General features: G+C 40.7%; 1 protein-coding gene across 1 annotated transcript in view; it reads right to left on the bottom strand.

Moving 5' to 3' along the window:
- The window catches only part of LOC129696717 (E3 ubiquitin-protein ligase UBR5-like), a 135,244-nt gene that overhangs the window by 16,954 nt on the left and 100,755 nt on the right, over positions 1–17,535 (bottom strand). Inside the window, 12 exon segments of the mRNA XM_055634847.1 lie at positions 924–1,022; positions 1,139–1,259; positions 1,422–1,642; positions 3,204–3,317; positions 3,464–3,636; positions 6,188–6,261; positions 7,442–7,672; positions 8,825–9,036; positions 10,972–11,240; positions 11,580–11,837; positions 13,328–13,459; positions 16,097–16,208. Coding sequence (XP_055490822.1) covers positions 924–1,022; positions 1,139–1,259; positions 1,422–1,642; positions 3,204–3,317; positions 3,464–3,636; positions 6,188–6,261; positions 7,442–7,672; positions 8,825–9,036; positions 10,972–11,240; positions 11,580–11,837; positions 13,328–13,459; positions 16,097–16,208 — 2,016 coding nt within the window.

Genomic DNA, 17,535 nt, shown 5'->3' with positions numbered 1-17,535 from the left:
AATTTGTCAATCCCTCATACCCACTATTTAGTTTAGTGTAGCCCTAGCAAACCTGCCTGCCAGAATGTCAGTCCCCCTCCAGTTAAGGTGTAACCCGTCCTTTTTGTACAGATCACCCCTACCCCAGAAGAGATCCCAGTGGTCTATAAATCTAAATCCTTGCTCCCTTCATCAGCCCCTCTTCCACACATTCAGATCCCCTATCTCCCTGTTCCTGTCCTCACTAGCACGAGGTACTGGAAACCACCCTAGAAGTCCTGCTTTTCAGTCTTATTCCTAACTTCCTAAACTCGCTTTGCAGAACTTCCTTCCTCTTCTTCCCGATGTCGTTTGTGCCTACGTGCACAACTACTGCCAGCTGTTCACCTTCTCTCTCAAGGATGTTCTGAATTTGATTTGTGATATCGTGATTTCAATAGCATTACCAAATAATTGCGGCAAGCTAACACACGAATATTGCTGACTCGCTACCTTGCTGGAGAAGGTGCATTTTCTAATGTACATGGCTAATTAATTCTTCATGAATATTTCATAAGGTCATATGATGGTAAAATTAGGCCATTCGGCCCATCAAGGCTACCCCGCCATTCAATCATGACTGATCTCTCCTTCCTAACCCCATCCATTCTCCTGCCTTTTCCCTAAATCTCTGACACCCGTATTTATATAAGTAGCTACATTATCCAAGCACTGAGGGGACAAGAGGACTTCCACAATCAACAACTCCATAGGAGGGGTTGGAAATAAATAGAATACAAATTCATTTATTTATTGCCTTTCTAAAAAAGGCTGAAACAATTTGTAAATTCAATAATGTTCCATATTTTATCAAGATTATGTTAGAAGGGGGAGGGGGGGGGGGAGGAACAAAGATTAAATGTAGATATCCAATGTGCAATTATGAAATCAAACCAAGTTCTTACCTCAAGAGTTAGATCTCGGGATTGAGCATTTCTTAGTTTCTCCATTTCCCTCCGGAATTTGGACTCTTTCACTTCAAACCCACCAAGTTCAGTCAAGATCTATTGGAAAAATTCAGACATGTAATTCAAGTGCTGCATAAAACTACAATAATTTTGAAAACAATAATGTTTCAAATTTCTCTTATATCAGTGTCATTATGCTACATTTTACCTACCGAACCGGGTTCAGCTCCAACATCTTCCATAAATACTCTGCCAAAGAGTTCCAAAGACAATCGCCAACGTCCGAGTAACATGTCATGTGAAATCACCATTCCCATGAGACTACATTGTGGCCTGAGGTTAAATTAAAACAATAGAAAGAGAAGGTGACTTTCTAAAACTACAAACAAGGTTAAGAATATGGTAGAGTGTGTTATTAACATCCATTTAATCTACTTTGAAAGATAGCTGCACAATTGAAAATGCAGGTTGCAAAATATTGCAAAGAATAGTTACCTGAATGATGTTAATGGGGGTCCTTCACTTTCAGTCAGCCCAATCTCAGCTAGTAAACTACTTTTCAGTTGTGCTGCAAGGTCTTGAGCAGACGGCCCTATTCGTGAATTTTCTGATTCATCGTCTGGTAACACTTGCTCATCAGCTGTCTTCCTCTGCCGATTCTGCATACTCATAACATTCTTGAGGTTTGAAGAGTAGGACATTTTTGTGGGAAGCACCTGAATTGGACCACAATACTGATATAAATTAGCTATGCTTGAATTTTAAAAGTTTACCTTGCACGATATTAATTTTGCAGTCAGCTCTTGATTCTCTGAACACAGAATAATGCAATTTTTTTTTTTTAAATGAATTATAATTGGATGCAATGAAAGTATTAAGTCAATGATATAAAGGACACTTATTAAAGTTAGAATGCAAAGTGTTTAATCAACTGAGTTTTCAGAAATTGTTAGAATATGAGGCTTTTCCAGAATAAGTCCTGAAAACAGCCCAATTCTTTCAAGCAAATATAGAGCATACCAAAAATTAAAAACAAACATCAATTTATTTGTTTAAAACAAAAATCAAGTCAATAAGTTGAACAGGTTCTACACAAAATTATTAAAGTTTGACCAACTGAGCGTTTTGAGCATTTGCTGCAATTAAAACTCAGTTAATATGCAATGAAATATAATAAATGCATGGCAAGACGACTCTTACTAAACTGCATGAATGCCATTCAGTCAGCAGCTGCAATTGAAAAAACTGACCCAGACCCATGTATAATATACAAAACCTTGTTCTACATACCACTGGAAGAAACAATTTGAACATTTTAAAAAACTGAGGGTAATTTTCACAAATGAAAGTGAAGGACCCCCACTAACATCATTCAGGTAACTATTCTTTGCAATCCATTGCAACCTGCATTTTCAATTGTCCAACTAGTCCATACCTAGACCTTGATTTTAGAGAGATTAGTGACTAAAAATTAGTTTCCTAATTTGCATTCAGCACAACTATATTGATCTTCCCAGTTGGTATATCTCCTGCGTCTGAACATGTTCACAAAATCCAATGTGGGACTTCTGATGCCCGATATAGAAAAACAACAAAATAAATTTCCTTGAAAGTCTTGACAAATGCAACTTTAAATGTCAAGACTCTTATTTTAACCTGCATCCCACGGCAGTATGAAAGTCGCATTAGCTTAAACCTAAACGTCAAGTAGTTACAAAGAATCTGCCACAGGTAGGCTTTGCACAGAAGCTTGGCTCACATGAACACTTCCAGAAATTTGTTTTTAAAGTTCAGATTTCCAGTATTTGCACTATGTTATGTTAAAAAAGTGCAAGTCATCGAATTCTTACAAGAATTGCATGGTGCAACACAAAGTTAAATTCAAATCTGATGCCGGGCTGGGTAAGAGGTGGGCGGGGGGGGGGGACGGGACACGGCGAGGGCAGGTATATCTCCACCTTTCTTTTTCCCTTTTATTATCTCTATATTTTTCAGCCACACTACTTTGGTAGTTTAGGGGTCTTTCCTTTTTCGAGTTATCTTATCACTTTTCACTTCTCACTTGTTCTCTTTTTCATTTTCAGCTTATAAGGTTAAAATGAAGCTGTACAATAATTGTATAATCTTTGATGCCGAATGTTTTATCTTTGTACAATTGCTAATAAAAATAAATTTAAAAAAAAAGGGCAAGTCAGAAGGAAAATGAACTAGCAATCTGCAAAGGAAAACTTGAAAAGTACTGAATTACAAATGTTTGTGTATTATGTTTAGCCTTACCTCTAAGCAGTTTCTATCCACAGTCACTTCAGTTATTCCTTTCCCAAGGCCAGAGAAGGATGAATATAGTCCTTGGCTTGGGCGACCAAATAAATCTTCCTTTCTGGCATTGGGCTATAAAGAAAAAGTAAAGAACTAAAAAGTGCTCTGGAATAATAAATGCTTCTAACAAATATTTTTGACAGTAATACAATTTAGGCACCTTCAACAACTAATTTCACTACTATTGCAGGAAACTTGTATGTGTCTGACATGATTACCTGTAAAAGGTGAGGTTGGTCTGCCAAAGGAATTGCTTCAGCGAGAGAAACTTCAAAAGGATTTGGTGGAATGCAACCAAGGAAGGTCATAGAATCAGAACGCCGGAAGAATGTATGATTTTGTCCTGCTTCTGTAGAGAGTGTTTCGTCATCCTTGTCATGCAGCCCAGAACCTGAAAGGGGAGAAAGAAAAAAATAGTCACTTTGAAGTGACAGCTTGCATGTGTGCTCCAAGGCCACCATTCCAAATATTGAGGCCTGAATTACAATTGGTCAGCTTTGCTATAAGCAGGTCACATCATTTGTATGCTCAATGCTGGATTCCTGGAACAGACACTGCTCCAAGCTCTCTCATGGGAAGAGACTTCCTGGTGGATAGATGAAATGTAATATCTCTACCAGCTCCTTAAATGTAATATCTCTACCAGCTCTTGCGAATCTCGAGGTTATGTCTGCTCAAAGAGAGGGTAATTCAGAATAGCGTTAAGGACATAGGGCCAGGCAATGGGAGTAGAGATGTCTCACGTAGCAGTGAAAGGAGCACAACATATCATAAACTACCTGCCAACTCACCCCATCAGCCATCACTTTCCCCAACTGCAGAAGAGCCAAGAATTCCTACACTGTCTTCATTAGCCACCCAAGAAACCACAAAAGCAGAATGGAAACACGTCACCCCCTATAACTAATGACTGCCTAAGCAGCAGCACCACCATGAAACATTGGGCAAATTAGGACAGTAACACGCTAGACACGCTGGAAGAATTTTTAAAATTGCAAGCAAGAAAATGAAATGGATCCTGCAAATGAATCCCTAAATGGTCAGATCTGTTAGCTAAACTGGACATTAACTGGACACGAGGGTGGAGATCAGAATGGAACACTCCTCACACCAATGTGTCCTTCAAATTTGCTCAAATTAGCTTTTGAGACTGGTTTGTGAACTTGTAACTTTGAACGGAACAAATTACAATAAATTGAAAATTCCCTACAAGATATCTAAACTAAGCAAACTAAATTTATGTTAGTCATTTCATTTCAGAATCACAAAAATCAGGATCTAGGTTACTGAATATTTCAGTATTTTGTCAACAAGTATAACGAAGAAAAGATAACAGTGGCGTGTGTAATAGTGGGATTCAGCAAAATGTACCCTTAGTGCTACAACTTGTTAAGCCAATTCAACGGTGTCTTATAGAATAAATTGCATGGAGATTTTGCAATACCTAAAGTTGCAAATCACACAAGCATACATGAGAGGTCTAAGACTTGCAGAAAATTGGGTCAAGTTGTCTTTAAATTATACAACTATGACTACAGGTTATTCATCTAGCTTCAAGCTGCTTATTTGTCGTATGAGCAGAAGGAAATAAAAGGTGATCAGAATGGGTGGATGACATGATTGTGACAGGCAATTCTGCATATCTATGAAGCACACAATTGATGAATTTTATCATATCAATAATCCAAAAATATATCCTTTTGGACAAAGATTGGGGGATGGGTAGGCAGGGTGAAGATGACTGTTCAGAGGAGAACCACAGCAACATTCAGATCTGTGCCACCAGGCCTGGTTCTGAGACGCAGTGGGGTGGGGTAGAATCAGACAGAAAATGTCTGATAGGGGACTCAGTAATGTGGGGACAGACAGGAGATACGCAGCAAACATATTTGCAGGAGTTACAGCAAACAGGACTCAATATGGTGTGTAGCCTCCCCAGTGCCAGGGTCCAGGATGTTGGAGCAGATTCAGAGCAGAATATTCTCAAGGGAATAGTCTCAATTCATAAGAAGCCGCCAGATATCATTATGTATGTTGGCACAAATGAAGTGAGTAGGAAAACAGAGAGATCCTGAAGAGTAAATATGGGGAGTTTGGCAAATTAAGAGTAGGACCTTAAGGGAAATAGTCTTGAGTAATCTCGATTACTCCTGGTGCCGCCAGTTAGCGAATAGGAAGATAGGGCATGTGAATGTGTAGTTGAGGAGTTGGTGAAGGGGTTAGGAATTTGGATTTTTGGACTATTGGGATCTTTTCTGGGGTAGAACCACCCTGCACAAGGGGGATGTGCTGCTCCCAAACTGGCAGGGGAACAATTTATTGGCAGTGCTACTTGGGACAGTTTAAACTAGATTGGCAAGGAGATGGGATTAGATTTTAACTTTCCCACTATAGACTGGGACTACCATAGCAACAAGGGTTTAAACTGGTGAAATTTGTCAAATGTGTTCAGGAAAGACCTCTCAGGAAATATGTGGAGAGCCTTACAAGGGAGAGGGCAAAGCTTGACCTACTCATAGGGAATTGTGCAGGGCAATGACTGAAATGTCAGTGTTCGAGCCTTTTGAAACCAGTGACCACAGTTCTAATAGCTTTAGGATAGTTCTAGATAAGGACAGGGCTGGTTCACAAGATGTAACATTCTAAAAAGGGGCAAAGTCAACTTTGATAGCATAAGACAGTAATTTGCAAAAGTTTATGGGAGTAGGTTGTTTGAAGGCAAAGGGTTGTCCGTACAGTGGGATGCTTTTAAAAGTCTGACTGAGATTACAAGATATGCATGCTCCTTTTAGAGTGAAAGGTAAGACAGGTAGGAGTGAAGAACCCTCGATGTTGAGAGAAATTGAGGCTCTGGTCAGGAAAAGGGAGGCAGCATGGGTCAGGTATAGGCAGCTAAGATCAAGTGCGTCCTTGAAGTTTTTTCTACACACAAATATACTCACTTTGATTGGTATCATCATCATTTTCATGTTCTGAATCCTCATTGTCAAGACCCAATTCCAACAACTCTCGAGTCCTGCAGCAAAGCATATTACAGACTTAAATCGAAACACAAAACTACAGAGCCTCCTGGGCTAAAAGTAAAATGTTAGTCAAATGAACTGAAGGACAGAAATTGCTTTAAAAATTCTACAGTAGACCACTTCAGTTTTGAATTTCATTTAATCTCTAAATCCAATTAAGTTTTATGGTGCAATAGCTTTTTCATTGTGCAATCCTTTCTGAAAACAGCTGAATGAGCATAAGATTAAAATGTACATTCTAAATCCAATTTGGGAACTTCAGAAAAACATTGCAAACACAAGTCTCCAGAAGGAAAATGAAATGATTTAAATAAAAGAGTATAACCAGTGTTACGAAGATGCAAAATGACAAAAGGAAATCGCTGTTTCAAAGGCCAATTAAACCCACTTGAAAGGGGTCTCAGCCTAACCATCTACTACCAACTTAAAGACCTTCCATGCAAACATCAGGGATGTTTTGTTGGAGATTCTCAGCAATCAGCAGCCCATTTACTAATTCAATAATGAAGCAGCATATACAAATCTACTATAAAAATCACACAAGGATTAATGATCATTATTAATAAAATCTGTTAAATGACCTGCATGATCTTTGACCCCATTGTCTAATCTACCTACATCAATTCGAACATTGATTGTACTTGAGATACTTATGTTGCAACCTCAGGAGGAGCAGGTTAGTGGGGATTGGCAGCTCTGCAATGAGTCAGGTAGTCTGCCACTTAAAACCACTTCTATATAAAGCTTAAGTCTGGAATGTGATGAATTCTCACCTGGATAGATAAATCCCCAAGAATACCTACGTTCAATATCATCCATTGAGAGCATGCCACAATGCAGCATTGCTTCCATTTGATTTCATATTCCCTTCTTTTAGTATCAGTGTCCTCTGGCCACAGCACACGCACTCAACACGATTGTCATGAACTTCATTATCACAAAGTAAACGAAGGGGAATACTACCATCTCCATGCTCTTCCAACTCTTACCATCCTGACATGTTCTTGTACTTAATTACTGAGAAAGTCAAAATCCTGTAATGTCCTAATCAACACCATTGTCAGGGCACTCGAGCAGGGCCATAAAACGCCAATTAGATGTTTGGAAATAAAAGTAGCTTTAGTTCTAGAAACTCAACCTTAAACCATTCAAAAAAAAATTGAACATAGGTACCGTTTTCTATCTAGTTGTGGCGTATCCAAGGTTGTCTGCTGATTCATTGCTTTAATCCAATAAATAAGTGCCTGGAATACGTAGGCAACGTGCTTCAGTGAACAAACATCCAAAACTGGCAAGACATCAGAATGTTCGTCATTATGGGAACGCATCAGAGAAAGGGCATAATTGAGAAAATCACCACGAGCGGACATCATTCCTTGACGGGCATTCAACAAGGTGGCACGCCTAGTAAGGAGTCAAAATATCGAAAATAACACAATAAGCATTCACGTTTAATATTCATCCCTCCACAATTTAATTTAGCCTAAAGCAAACTCAATAATGAAACATTGCTTTAAAACCTAAACTTGCAATATGTTTTGGCAACTTTCATCAATTTCTACGTTTAAATCCTCAACAATACTCTGTGTAGGAAAGAACTGCAAATGCTGGTTTAAATCGAAGATTGACAAAAAATGCTGGAGTAACTCAGCGGGACAGGCAGCATCTCTGGAGAGAAGGAATTAGTGACGTTCCGGGTCTGAAGAAGGATCTCAACCCGAAACGTTGCCCATTCCTTCTCTCCAGAGATGCTGCCTGTCCCGCTGAGTTATTCCAGCATTTTATGTCTACCGGGCATTTCACTATGATATACACTCTTGACTCTTGACTCTTGATTATCATGCATAATAATGTTCTCAAAAACCACAGGTGACCATTTCAGAAAAATTAAACAGATATTTCCAAATAATACCATCTACTTTGGGGGAAAAAAATGTCAGCATGTAATGTTTTCAACCAGTCCCAATTTGAGATCTGGAAAGAGCTACTGGTTATTCTTATGTACAAACTCTGGGGTAATATATATATATTTTTTAAGTGTTATTTATATAAAGTTATATGCTAGGTGGAAATGTTTTCAAAAGTCCTGTCTAAAAGATTATTGCGATTGATATCATATTGTAATTAACATGACTGACCACCATATAATGACACTTGATAACATATAAACCAAGGGTATTTAACACTTTAAATGCGTTTCCCTGCAACAACTCAAATATAATGCGCAAGGTTGGGGGGTGATGGGGGGCAAAGAAGGAAAGGAAAGAGATGGGCAGGGACAGCAGAGTAAAATCATAAATTACATTCTTCCTTGTAGTAAGCATTAAAGAAAATAATATTGTAAAACGATGAGCAGCCTAAGCCTACCAAAGTAGCATGGAAACAGCGCTTAATTGTGAAAGCTCATGGAAATTATCGTAAAGAAACGATTAACCTGCTGTGAGATAGTTCGTAATAGCGCAAATATATTTTGTCTTGATTATTTTGTTACACAAGGGATACACGTCCGTCTCAATGTACCATTATACAAAGAGATCCCATATATTGAGAGCTCACCTTCTTCCCTCTAAAGTTCTCAGACTGGCTTCTTCACGTGCTGTTAATCTTTCTCTCCTAGCAGAATTTTGCGAAGCATGTAAAGGATGGCTAGGGTGACCTGGATCTCCAGCTGAAGATAATGCTGAACCATATCGCAACTGAGCCTCAGTGGAATCCATGATGCTGACCATCCAGTTCCAGGTAGGCATTAGCTTTTCCTCCACATAATTCTGCAGATATAATCAAAACATGAAACAATAGAAGCTGAGTGGTTAAATTATATATCCAAATGTGTAGGAAGGAACTGCAGATGCTGGTTAAGATAAGACACAATGCTGGAATAACTCTGCGGGACAGGCTGAGGAAGGAATAGGTGGCGTTTCGGGTTTAATTCCTCAACAATACTCTGCTAGGCATTTCACTGTGATTATCATGCATAATATCTTCTCAAAAACCACAGATGGCCATTTCAGAAAAATTAAACAGATATTCAGACTGAAGAAGTGTCTCGACCTGAAACATCACCCATTCCTTCTCTCCAGAGATGCTGCCTGTCCTGCTGAGTTACTCCTGCATTTTGTGTCTACCTTCGATTTAAACCAGCATCTGTAGTTCTTTCCTACACATTTAGTCAACTTGCATGTTGTTTACCACATGAATGCAATGTAAAATTAAAATTTTATTCTTTAAATCATTGCAAATTAGTCAAGCTTAAAAAAAAACGATTTAGAACTAAATGCTCAGGTTACAAGACAGGAGTATAAAAGCCAGCACTGCAGTTCCTTATGCGTAGTATTAAAGCCAGTATCTTCCTGCCAATTTAACATTGTGGAGCTTTGTGAAAGCAGATTTGTACATTTTATTATGTAATTAAAATAGACCTTTCCCCTCCCAAACATATGATAGTGGAGCCAGAAATGGTTAAACTGGAATAAACTGGAAAATAATAACAAATTATATGCATAAATTTAAATTTCAAATTTAATTGGATGGCATCAACTATCACCAATCTTTCCTTACATGACTTCAAAGGTGTGTTTTAAACAAGAGACTAGCAGTTACACAGTAGCTTTCATTGCCTTAAGGAACCCATAAAGAATTTCACATTGCATGAGGTACTTTTGATGTTAAGACACTGTTGAAATGTAGGCAATACTGGAGCCAATTTATGCACAACGGGCTTCCAACTAACAACAATGTTATAATGAACGAGGGCTAAAACAAAGGATTTTATAAACACCCAGCAGACCAGATGGGACTACCATCTCATCCAAAAGATACCAACTTCCGCAGTGCAGCACACCTTTCTCAGTGCCGTTCTGAAGTGGCACACTTATTTCCTAAACACCTCTGATTTTTTTCCCTCTTTCTCGAAGAGGCTCCTAAAAAACAACTGTTTTGCTCAAGGTTTTGGTCATTTTCGGTAATGTTTCACATTGGACAGGGGCATATTCATTTCCAGACATCAGCACACAAAAAATTGCAACCTCTTTATTGCAAAGTAGAACTAAAGTTGAGCATATTAAGCTAAAGAAATTAGAGAAATAAAGATCAAATGGAACAACGAAACCTACAGCAGAAACAAGAAAGGTTTGGGGAAAGGTACACAAAAATGCTGGAGAAACTCAGCGGGTGCAGCAGCATCTATGGAGCGAAGGAAATAGGCGACGTTTCGGGCCGAAACCCTTCTTCAGACTGATGGGGGTGGGGGGGAGGAGGAAGGAAAAAGGGAGGAGGAGGAGCCCGAGGGGGGGGGGATGGGAGGAGACAACTCGAGGGTTAAGGAAGGGGAGGAGACAGCAAGGGCTAGCAAAACTGGGAGAATTCAACGTTCATGCCATCCGGACGCAAGCAACCCAGGCGGAATATGAGGTGCTGTTCCTCCAATTTCCAGTGTTGCTCACTCTGGCAATGGAGGAGACCCAGGACAGAGAGGTCGGATTGGGAATGGGAGGGGGAGTTGAAGTGCTGAGCCACCGGGAGTTCAGGTAGGTTATTGCGGACTGAGCGGAGGTGTTCGGCGAAACAATCGCCCAACCTCTGCTTAGGGGAAAGGTGTTTTTTAACCAGTGGCCATTTGAATAGATTACGAAAACTTCAGATTATTCAAGATAAAAGGGGAACTGTATGCACACATTACCTCATGAGAATTTGACAAAACAAACCTGCAAGTTAATAGCATCCTGGTATGTTATTTTCAAGGCAGCTGGTATTTGAGAGTACACCAAGTGGTTATATTTAGGGATCAATCCCATGAGATCTGAGATCTGCCGTATTACAATACTGTAGGCTCGTGCTAGACTGCTCGCTGATGTGAGGTAACTGCTGGAGTTGCTTGCTTCCAGAGCTGCAGCAGCTGCCGCTGCGCTGGTACTGATCGTAGCACTGCGCCGCAAGGTGGAAGGATCAATGTAAATTAAACCTGCTGAGCCGCCTGAAAAAAAAACAGACAAAACCATAAATCGCAAATTCTACTTAAATCAACTGAAACAGCACATAGAGCAAATTCAAAGGATATTTTTAGAACCAAAAGTTCTGAACATTGTTTAAAGAATTAGAAAAGTTACCTGAAGACATTTGGTTTTTAGTTACGTTTTGCAAGATTTTAAATTACTATTTTAAGTTACTTTTTCAAATATGATTCAACATAACCATTCCTGAATTTCACATGATAGTTCTTAGCGTGAGGAGTATTTAAGAAAGTCAAACTTTAGAAACGTTCTTAATTTTTTTAATAAACAAAACGTTACAACTGCCTGGCGGTGGGTCTTACCTGCAGGAGTGCTGTTGCTAGATGGAGCTGTATTATTTGACCTTTGGTTCTGGGTGCTGCGTACAGCCCACTGCATGGAACGCGGTGCCTGGGCTGCACTGTTCGCATGAGAGCTGCTGGTAGTTCTCTCCAAAGGCTCATCTTGTAAAAACGTGTCCTGTTCTTCATCATCACTCTGACTGCTACTGCTGTCAGAATCACTGGAGTCATTGGATTGAGAATCATCCTCTGAGAAAAAGGCTGGAACGCTGCTGGCACCTTTATAATCAAAGTTGTTAGTTAGAAACAAGGAACGGCAGATGCTAGTTTATATATAAAAGTGCTGGGAGTAAATCAGTGAGTCAGACAGCATTGCTAGAGAACATGGATAGATGACATTTTGGGTTGGGACTCTTCTTCATACTGATTGGAGGGGGGTGGGGGTGGGGAGGGAATAGAAGTGAGTCCAGGTGGGGCACAAGGGAGAGGGATGTTATGTGGGGGAAGAAGGGGAGGGTTATGTAGTTATCCAACATTGGACAACAGTTCAATCTTCATACCATTGGGTTGCAAGTGACCCAAGTAGAATATGGGGTGTTGTTCCTCCAGTTTCCGTGTGGCCTCACCCTGACAATAGAAGCAGCCCAGGATAGAAAGGTCAGTATGAGTATGGGAAGAGGATTTAAAATGGTTAACAACAGAGATCCACTTAGCCTCAGCACACCGATCAGAAGTATTCAGCAAAACGGTCACCGAGTCTAAGCTCGGACTCGCCGATGTACACAAGGGCCACACTAGGAACATTGGATACAGTAGATGAGGCTAGACTAGGTGCACGTGAACCTCTGCCTCATCTGGACGGACTGCAGGGGTCCCTGGATGGAGGTACTGGAGAAAGCACCTGGGAGGGGTGGCTTGGGTGAGAAGGGATGAGTGAACCAAGGAGTTGTGGAGAGAGTAGGCGCTGCGGATGGCAGAAAGTTGGTGGGGATGGAAGATGCGACTGGTGTGATGCTATTTGGCATTCGATTTTGAATGCATTATTACACTGTAGAGTCAGTAACATAAAACATTTATACAAAAAAAATAATGTGCTTTCAAATTAGAACTAATGACTCAGACCTTACTGTCAACAGCAAAGGCCATAGAAAAATATACTCGCAAGTTTCAGGTGATACGTTAAACTTGATTTTACACATGAACGTGATTGACACAAAACAACATAAAAATGCCAGCCCATTAAAGAGGAAATAAACTTCCTGTAAATAAGATTGTTTGAACATGATTGCAGATTAATGCCAAATCACATCTCCCCCTTTTACCTATTTACAAACATCTTTTTACAAACATCGATGGGATCTATCGAAGTCGCTGCCTCAAAAAGGCAGCCAACGTCATCAAAGACCCACACCATCCTGGCCACACACTCATTTCACCATTGCCATCGGGAAGACGGTATAGGAGCCTGAAAACTGTAACGCCCAGGTTCAGGAACAGCTTCTTCCCTGCAGCCATTGGGCTATCAAAGACTACAACAAATAAGCTCGGAGCTACAACAGACTATTATTATTATTATTATTGCCCTATATTTTTTTATTTATTCAGTATTTCTCCCGTTATGAACTACATTTACACATTCTGTTGTGCTGCAGCAAGCAAGAATTTTGTTGTCCTATCTGGGACACATGACATGACAAGGACTCTTGACTTGACGTTAAGCAACAGCTAAGACACACCATGTTTGAGCAATTTAACAACTATTAACTCACCTGCTTCAGATCCTGCTGTGGCAGCAGTGACAACACTTCTGCGTCCACTAGCATTGTCCTGATTGCTATGATTACTTTCACTGTCACTTTCCGTCTCTGCTGCCGCCAAGAGATCAAGTTCCATATCACTCCCTAAATAAGTCAAACAAAATATAATTGCAGTGCAGATAGGAAATATGATTGAAGCACAACTCAAATAAGGAATATCATTTCCAGTTATATTCTTGCAGCAAACATTGAATCAAAACTCTTCACAGGAGTATAGGAGACTTGACAGAGTCAAATAAGGTAGTAAAGCAATCAACAAGATAGGCCTTGAAAGACTAGAAATTCAGGATGTTTCTTTTGGCTTTTCCAGCACTTTAACACATATTAGATTCAACTTGGTTTAACACATATTAGATTAAACCCAGTGGGCAACTCAGTTTGGATTAAGACCATTTCTTCAAAATCATCTTGTTATTTTTGCAAATAAAATTGAATAGGTTTGGAATTCCAGACCTTTGGACTTTTGTTGCCTATAAAGAGAGGAATCAGAGAATAAAAAAGATTGATTTAGAGATCAAGGGACAGAATTAATGTTCAGGTTGAACATTGATTTTCCAGCACCCTTGGCTCCAGAACCTTTCTGAATTATTTGTTTTTCCGGACCAACAGAGGTCATGTAACAATGAAACAAAAATACACACATGATCTACTAATTACCCCCCTCCCGTGTCTCTAAAACATCATGGGGTGCGAGAGACAAGAACGACAAATACAAAATGTAAACTGAATGTGAATGGAATGACCCAACAACCCATCCCCGGCTCCGACCATCTCCCCGGCCATTTAGAGCTCTAGCTTCCAACCCTTCCCGACTTGCAAGATGCACCAGCGAACCCTTCTTCACGCACCCTACAGTCCGATGACAAGGCTGTTGTTGCAGCTTACGGTGTAGACCCTGGGGGACATGTCTTTCTCTGGGCTGCTGCTTCCACTGACAAAACATGCTCAGTCATGGGACTCCCCCTCCGTTAATCTGCTGCTTTCTGTCGCCGTGGCCTTGTCCACTCCCCCACTCAACCGCCACCGCCTGCTTCTCCCATCATTCTGACCAGTCGGCCGTCCTCTCCCCCCCACCCGCGACGCCTCCTCCTTCTCCCCTGAAGTCGCCAACATACTCCACCTCGGAAGCAACAGCAGGTGAGGGGATGGAGCCCCAGGGTCTGAGCGTATTCTGTCAGCGGCGCAGCAGCCTAAGTAAGCCCAGCCGCCAGGGTCAAAAACATGACCGACACAACAGCCATGTCACCAGACAGTGCAGTGGGGGAAGAAGACTAGTTCAAATCACAAACAAGGTGGACAAAGTTTCTACTCATCCAGTACTGGGCATTGGATGGTTTGAATAACTGGAGACAATAGAGTGGTCAAAACAAAATTTGCAAGGTTTCGTTATTGTCCATAGCATTAATTGGAGTCTAATCAAATTCTCAAAACATATTTCTCAGGGACTGCATGTACAATCGAGATGGAGGCGGCCAAGGGCCAGGCCATTGTTGATGGAAGGTAGTGTCGAGGTGTGGTATGACATAGAAACATAGAAAATAGGTGCAGGAGTAGGCCATTCGGCCCTTCGAGCCTGCACCGCCATTCAATATGATCATGGCTGATCATCCAGCTCAGTATCCTGTACCAGCCTTCTCTCCATACCCTCTGATCCCCTTGGCCACAAGGGCCACATCTAACTCCCTCTTAAATATAGCCAATGAACTGGCCTCAACTACCTTCTGTGGCAGAGAATTCCAGAGATTCACCACTGTGTGAAAAAAGTTCTCCTCATCTCGGTTTTAAAGGATTTACCCCTTATTCTTAAGTTGTGACCCCTTGTCCTGGACTTCCCCAACATCGGGAACAATCTTCCTGCATCTAGCCTGTCCAACCCCTTAAGAATTTTGTAAGTTTCTATAAGATCCCCTGTCAATCTCCTAAATTCTAGAGAGTATAAACCAAGTCTATCCAGTCTTTCTTCATAAGACAGTCCTGACATCCCAGGAATCAGTCTGGTGAACCTTCTCTGCACTCCCTCTATGGCAATAATGTCCTTCCTCAGATTTGGAGACCAAAACTGTATGCAATACTCCAGGTGTGGTCTCACCAAGACCCTGTACAACTGCAGTAGAACCTCCCTGCTCCTATACTCAAATCCTTTTGCTATGAAAGCCAACATACCATTCGCTTTCTTTACTGCCTGCTGCACCTGCATGCCTACCTTCAATGACACCCAGGTCTCGCTGCATCTCCCCCTTTCCCAATCGGCCACCATTTAGATAATAGTCTGCTTTCCCGTTTTTGCCACCAAAATGGATAACCTCACATTTATCCACATGACAACCTACTGTGGGTAATTTGCTGGCAAGATTGATAAGAATAGGCGAGTGCTCTCTGAATCATTAAGACAGTAGCTGAAAGATAAAGTGTAATAATAAATGCACCAATGGTGGAAATGAAATAATTTAACGCTAACACTAGGTAAATGATGCAACTTCAACATCAATATCTTGAAGAAATGGTTTAGTTCATTAGGAACAGCAGCAGAAATTATACAAATATGAATGATTAAATTAGAATAAATATTCTCAGTCAAATCACATTCAGCAAACCATGTAACCAAATGACAGTTTAAAAAAAATTGCTGGGCTGTATTCGAGATAAGAAATCCTTATTAACCAAATGCCTTCAGAAACTTTAATATTAAACAAAACAATGGGCATAAATGATATACTCTACCATCATCATCATGTTCATCATGGTGTCCTTCAGCCTCAGTATTTTCTTCACCCTGTTCTTCATGCTCATCATGATGATCATCTTCCCCAGCTACTCCCTCTACCACTTCAACCTGGAACATAGTTACAATGTACATTCTCAGAACATTCCATCTAATGAGAATTACTTGAAGTACACTTAATAGAATAAAAATCGTCACAATTATATATTAACAACCGTGTTGCCAACACAGCCTAAAATGCTTCATAGATTGGGATCTAAAAAAAATGTAACCAATAATATATAGGAAAGGGCAGCACATAAACTGTTAGTACAGAGGTCGGCAACCTTGTTCTGCATAGGAGCCGGTACTCAAGTCTATGAGTGGATGGCGGGCCACATCTATCACATGTTCACATAGATTTAGCCCCCATCCCGCTCTGGATGGCAGGCATCAAATCACGTGTTCACATGGATCCCGTCTCTTCGAGGACGCCACCCGGAGCACTGGCCCTTAGTTACGGGTGCTCACAAACACGGCCCATTGCCTTGGCTCTGTCCTGAAGGTGGTGGCTAAAATACTAATTCGCTCGTCCCCGGCCTATTGACAATCCCGATCCCGACAGTGAAGCCCAGACACAGAAGGTGCGCGGCTGTGCCGGATGCTTTGCGCAGGATGCGGTGCAGCCAGAGCTGGGCCCCGCTCAGGGACTCCGCAATTGCGGCCGCCAGCGCAGGCCTACTTGCATTCTTGCGTCACCGCGCCTGGGCGCCTCGGGCCCGGGAGGTACCGGAGATGAAGGAAGTCTGCGGGCCGGATGGCTATAGAAAAAAAACTCCTGCGGGCCGGATGATTTCGGGTTACGGGCCGCATTCGGCCCGGGGGCCGTAGGTTGCAGACCCTTGTGCTAGTACAATAATCACCACATTTGACTAATTGAGAAGATGGATGCTGTAAATTATGCAACAAACAAAAAATGAATAGTTGTTCTTGGGAATATGTTCTGATCGTCAAAGTTAACACTTCAAAGTTTTTTGTTGCTTAATAGCAAAGTTCGATTTGCAAGTACTTTACCTTCTTGCACATAGAATGCAAATAGAAGAGTTTACTAAGTATACATAGAGTTTAACTGTATGCAGTGTGCATACAAAATGCTTTACATTAAAATTATTAAATGTATTTTAAATAGTTCATGATGCTAAGCAAACCAAAATGAATAAAAATAGCCAACTCATTGCAGTCAAAGCTGTTAAATAGTTCTAACTACAGGGCTAGACAACAGTTTGAGAATTTTTGCAGTAAACCAGTATTTAAAAAAAACAAAACAATTATGAATAAACTATAGATATGTTAGAAGAACAATCCATATAAAATTTCTATGTCTGAGTTCTTGCAAAAAAAAATTCCTTATGATCTCCTTTGCTGATTTTCCAATTCACATTGAGATCCTTTGCTGATT

Source organism: Leucoraja erinacea, chromosome 4 (genome assembly GCF_028641065.1).
Source record: "Leucoraja erinacea ecotype New England chromosome 4, Leri_hhj_1, whole genome shotgun sequence".
Taxonomy (NCBI): domain Eukaryota; kingdom Metazoa; phylum Chordata; class Chondrichthyes; order Rajiformes; family Rajidae; genus Leucoraja; species Leucoraja erinaceus.
Note: the sequence above shows the minus strand (reverse complement) of the source record. Positions and strands in the feature narration are given on the sequence as shown.